General features: G+C 33.3%; 1 protein-coding gene across 1 annotated transcript in view; it reads left to right on the plus strand.

Moving 5' to 3' along the window:
• Positions 1–3,478, plus strand: part of ZDHHC21 (zDHHC palmitoyltransferase 21) — a gene marked incomplete at both ends in the record, with an annotated part of 45,621 nt that extends 42,143 nt beyond the window's left edge. The window contains 2 exons of the mRNA XM_080709439.1: positions 2,811–2,854; positions 3,346–3,478. Of these exons, the coding sequence (XP_080565565.1) occupies positions 2,811–2,854; positions 3,346–3,478 (177 nt within the window). The remainder of the gene's footprint in view (positions 1–2,810; positions 2,855–3,345) is intronic.
• Between the last annotated feature and the right edge of the window lie 2,522 nt (positions 3,479–6,000).

The raw sequence follows: 6,000 nt of genomic DNA on the forward strand, positions 1-6,000 counted from the left end.
TAAATACTTAGGATTCATAGGAGAATGAATTTTTTCTGGATACCTGAATTTATAAATTGTCTTTACACACCTTGAAGCTAGCTGATGTCTTATTAGTCCTTTCGTGATGGACACTGTTGAATCTTTCATAGTGAATGAAATTATCTGCATCACAATATTTTAATTATTTTCAGTGTTTTTTTTTTTTAAATTCCCCATTCTTCTGCCTTGTAAAGCAAAGCAAAAAAAAAAAAAAAGTTAAAACTGATTTAGCACTTGAAGTAACTTGTGGTTTTTTCACTTCCTGGCTGGCAGAAATTAACCTCTCTCTCCTTGCTTTCCATCCTGCTTGTGAATCCATAGAATAACTTGTGTAAGCACCAGTTATGTAAGCACCAAGACAGAAACCTGATGGCATGTTTGGATGCTCAAATACAAATTTTGCTTTGTTTTTATAACAGTATTCTAGATAGCTGAGTTTCAGAGAAATGAAGATTAGCCATTTCTAGAGGAAAAAATAATAGCCAATTTTGGCCAGACTTACAAATCCTATTCATAAAGTGATAGTGAATGGAACATACTTTGAAAGAATAACCGTCTCCTAATGCTGATTTAAAAGGTAGTATTCTGGTTCTTTCCTAAAACACTTGAAAAGACTTTTTCTGTATGAAATAGAAGTAGGAAAATCTTTACAGCTGATTCTTTTAGTACCACAAATACATCCCTCAAGGTTATAGTCAGGTTGTAAATTTCTACATAGTAAAAATTCTCCTTAAGTTAGCTAGTGGTAGTCTGATCCTTCGATTGGTTTTCCTAACCTCGAATTAATTTACAGGTTTTAAATATTAGCCATGACTATTATTTTAGATCATTCACACACTTTTCCTGATGGAACTTCTTGATTTCTATCCTGTCCTTTCCTTTGTACTTTTGCACAAGCTGTCTTAATTGCTTTGGGACAACCTGTCACCACTAGACTCTGAGAAACCATTAGGATGACTTCATTCACTTCCTTTACAGATGTGCAGCCTGAAGTCCAAGTCCCCAGTTAATGTTCTCATATATTGTGGATTATGTTTTCATTGAAAAAAAAACAAACAGAAAACATTGTTTTGAAGAAATTATACAACAAAGCTGAGAAAGGTTTGTTATAGAGTTGTCATTAAATACCTTGAATTCCAAACATCATAGGAAAACTAATGTAGCTACTTTACAGTTTCTTTACAAATACTTGGGAACTCTCTAAATGAAACTTTGTAATTGGTTACTAATCATCTAAAAAAACCATTTATTTTTCCTTGTGTGGGCTAACTGGTTATTCAAGTGTTTATACATGGGAATTTAATATTGTGAGCTATTAGTGTAACATCTCCAAAGAGGTTTTTTTTTTTTTTTTTTTAAGTAAAGATACTATTTTTAGCATCAATGGAAACAAGTTCTATTGCCAAGTAAGTTTTAGGATTTGAGTTGCAGCCACAGGTATTTGCATGAAAATTACTGCTTAGTAATAGTACAGTCCACTTCCTATCATATGTGAGCATGTTGTTAAGGGAAAGGGAAAGGAGAAAATGTAACTAATGTTTGTATATAGTTGAAAGAATATATTCTATACTGTTTTTAAGTGCTTAAAATATAAAGTTAACTAAAAATATTGTATAGTTCGTGTGTTGAATATTTGGATTTTATAACAGTTTGTCAATCTAATGATAGGTCTTCTACCAACACAGTTTAAACCAGCATTTCCAGAAGCTGTCTTTTTTTCTGTTCATTATATTTCCCACATATTGTGTTAGAGCTCTATAGAAAATACATAGAAATTATATGATTATGAAGTTTTCTTTGTGTGTGTGTGTGTGTGTATGGCACTAGAGGTGGAATCCAGGGGCTTTTCTACCTCTGGCTATACTCCCAGACCTATTTTATACTTTATTTGGAAAAAAGGTCTCGCTTGGCAGGCGTGGTGGCGCACGCTTATAATCCCAGCATTTGGGAGGCTGAGACTGGAGGATCGCGGTTCACAGATAGCCTCAGCTACTTAGTGAGGCCTTTCGCAACTCAGTGAGACCCTGTTTCAAAATAAAAAATAAAAAGTGGGCAGGGGGTGTAGCTCAGAGGTCAAATGCTCCTGGGTTCCATCCCCAGACCTGCAAAAAAAAAAAAAAGGTCTCGCTAAGTTGCTGAGAGCCTCATTGAGTAGCTGAGGCTGGCTTTGAACCTGTGCTATCCTCCTGTCTCAACCTCCCAAGTGCTGGGATTACAAGTGTGCGCCACCACACCCAGCTGAAGAGTAAGGTTTTTTTAATTGAACAAAAGAAATCATTTTTATCAAAGAATATTAATCAGCTAGCTTTAGTTTTCTGAGCAGTAGATGTTGTGGTATGACAGATTCAGATTACCTTGTGGAATTTTATTATTTGCAGAATCCCAGAACCAGAGTCCTCTAACACGCAGTAGTTTTCTGCTTGTGAGTGTCTTCCATGTGCCATTTTGGTGTTTATTTCTTAATTCACAATCACTGACAGTTGAGTTGAAAAGAAATAGTAAATTTTAAAGAAATGTTCAAGAAAGCAAGTGTTATATTTTAATGAAATGATGCTACCACAGTTTTTGTGTGATTAGTTTGTTTTTGGCATAATTAATGTTGATTCTGTTTTTTTAAGGGACCTGCAACAATGTGTATAGAAAATTGAAAATTCTCAGTACCCATATATAAACATTTTAAATCTTCAGAATATTCTCTGCATAGGATTTAGAATATCATAAAACAAATACAAGATAACGGCTTGATAAATTTGCTACATCTGAGTGTGTATATTTTTTACTTTTAATAGGATACAACATCTATTGAAAAGATGTCAAACTGTTGTGAAGAAATGTAAGTATAAAAGTGAAGTATGTATTAAAATTATACAATGATTTTTTTTCTTAATGTCTTATCTCAGGCCTGAGCAAGAGAAGTCTTACAGTAGGGGTCTTACAGTAGGGGTCTTTCAGACAGGATAGTTTTTAAGCAGAATAAGTACTGATCATTTTTGTTCCTTGTCTAACTAAAATAAGTTAAATTACTTGTCCTGCAAGTACATCAAAAGAGATTTGCTACTGTGTTGTTGACACACATTCTGTTAATCCTGAGATTCTCCTCTGCTTCAAAAGTTGCTCTAGGTTGATTGACGATGCAGATACAATATCTGCTATCCAGAATTAAAACTCAGCTGCATGCCACAATGAAAGAAAAGCTGTATTTGTGATGCTGGGACACAATTCATCAGAGTCCAGTAATGGATCCCCAGCCAACCTGTATTGTTTTAGCTGACTGAAGTGCACCATGGGAGTGCTGTCTTTCACTAATAATGCTGTCTTCTGTAGATCGAGGCCCCGAAAGCCATGGCAGCAGACCTTCTCAGAAGTTTTTGGCACTCGTTGGAAGATCCTGTGGTTCATTCCTTTCAGGCAGAGGCAACCACTGCGAGTTCCCTACCACTTTGCCAATCACGTCTAAACAGATGGATGGTGGGCACAGATGGGTCCTCCATGCTGGAAATGCGTTACAGGTTTTCTGATAATAGAACTATGACAGTCTTCAAGTCAATTAAAATCCACCCACCAATCTTAGGCATCATAATGTGCCCCAGGCTTCATTTTAATAGTGATCTTGATCCTGTTGTGGGACTTATACAAGATCTATATTTAAGTTTTAAAGCATGTTTACTTTCAAATTAGCTTTCCACAGGGATTTCTTTAAATGCTTTTGTTATTAAACTCAAAAGGCAGCGATTAGGATGAAATAATTGTACATAAGTTTCTTTTAGTACTGACAGTGTTACCGATTTTAATTTATGGGAAATTTCAGATGTTTATTTAAAATTTTCACTTGTAAGCAGTACTAACTAAATCTGAATTTAATTTTTCAGGTTTTACAAAACTTGTTATATAAATACAAGTTAAAGTACTCGATACTTTCTTTTATATGTGCTGGAAGGTTTTTTTAAATTGCAGCATAGGAGAGAACAATAACAAAGGGTAATTGTTTGATGAAGGGAGCAGCTTTCTAATGTTTTCTCCTTTTTTCCACACCAGAACCAAAATAAAAACACCTCTGAAGTAAAACACCAACTACCTACTTTATTATGAAAAAAAATTAATGTTTTTCCATATTTTCCCTTTTGCCCTTTACTGTTATAAGTATTAATTATTTGGATATTTGCTCCCAGGAGAAATTTCTGACCAGTGGGCATGTATTCCTGTTTACCCTAAAATTTTAATGAATAAAAAGGGTAGAAAATTTGCAATAATTCTAATTACTTTTTCTAGTGCAGTTATATTAGAATGCATACGTTTTTAAAAATGCTAGTATAACTAGATAATATATAATGTACAGTATAAAGAGGAATATTGTGCTTTTAAAACATATATATATATATATATATATGCTTTTTACTTTTATTTATCTACTAGTGGATCTAAAATTACACATTCAATGTTTATATATGATACATGTGGATCAGCTCATTGAAATTGTCTGTATAGGAAGTTACTAGTGGTAGTTACTTTTATGTATTGCTAATCACCCAAATTGAAATTAAATTTCCATTGCCCAGCTATAATTTTTGCTCTAGAGATCTTTCATCACTAATTAATGTTAAGATATGACCTTAAAATAAAAAATATAAGGATCTATATTTATTGTTAGCCTTATACAAATTGAAATAGCTACAGTGATGGTCTCTTAGAAAGCACAGAATATTTGTGTGAAAAGATATTTAGTACACTTTGAAAAAAAGTCCAGCTTTCACTTTTTTTCCATTAGAATACTGCAAAATCCATATTTTTAATGTATGTGCTCATAGTCTCATTCTCTTAAAGAGAAGATTAAAAGAGCCTACTCTTCTTGGATAATATTGATATCTTCCTTTTAGTTAGTTTTGAAAGCAAGGAATTCTAGGGGGAAAATGAAGAAAAGGTCACCATTGCCAGCCAATTAGTTTTACCATGGCTAGTTCTTTAAAACATTGTACATATCTTATAAAAATATTCTGAAATAAGAGAATTAGCTTTTCTCATAAATATCAATACCATGGTTTTCATGTTCTAATTATTTTATTAATTAAAACTTAGAAATGACAGATGAAAGTATTTATTGGTGCTTATAGAATGCATTAGAAAATTTAATATAAGAAATATATTTATAAAACTTAAGCATAAAATTAGTATGTGTTAGGCAAATGGGTTGGGTTTTTGTGTAAGCTAACTGACCAAATCTGTACTAGTGGCAGAACTTTTCAAAGGAAGTGATGTGTATATAGTGTAGGTAGAGGTCAGTTGAATCCTTGTGTTGTCTACATTCCTTTCACATGAGGGCCTTGAGAAAACAGCAGAGCGCAGTGAAGACCCTGTGAAGAGCTTTATGATGTCTTGATACTTTGTGTAGTAGGCATACTGAAAGGTAATAAGGGAGGTCTCGTTCCCAATTTAAGGCTTTATTTTTTTTATTTTCTTAGACTTACAACTTTTATATGGTACATTCTCTTCCCATCCTTCTCTTTGCCCTCCTTGGTCCTGATCCCTCTGCAGCCACTTTTTAAAAATTATTACACTATAAATCAATGCAGTAGATAAGCATATTATTTTGTTTGAATGGCAGTAATATTACATATCAACTTATTTGTATAGAATCTCTGTTAAAGTATATCTGTATATACTTATGTTGCAATTTACAGTACTCTCAAGTTAGGGCATCTATCCCCACTGTGGGATTGGGAATTATTGTTAGACTGTTAGGGGAGCCAGTTGGCGTTTTTCTAGGGATTAAATTCTGGTGTTCTTTCTGCGCCCTCTTTTGGTTAATTGATGTAATTATACTGCCTCTAAAGGTTTACTGCCCTATAAGTAAATATAGAGCCAAATTCTGAACCTGTCAAAGGTAAACATACAGGAGGAATGAATATATATATATATATATACATATATATATATATATATATACACACACACACAGCAGTGTGAGATTTTGTGAAAATGAAT

Source organism: Muscardinus avellanarius (assembly GCF_963383645.1).
Source record: "Muscardinus avellanarius genome assembly, chromosome: 13".
In the NCBI taxonomy this organism is placed as follows: Eukaryota; Metazoa; Chordata; class Mammalia; order Rodentia; family Gliridae; genus Muscardinus; species Muscardinus avellanarius.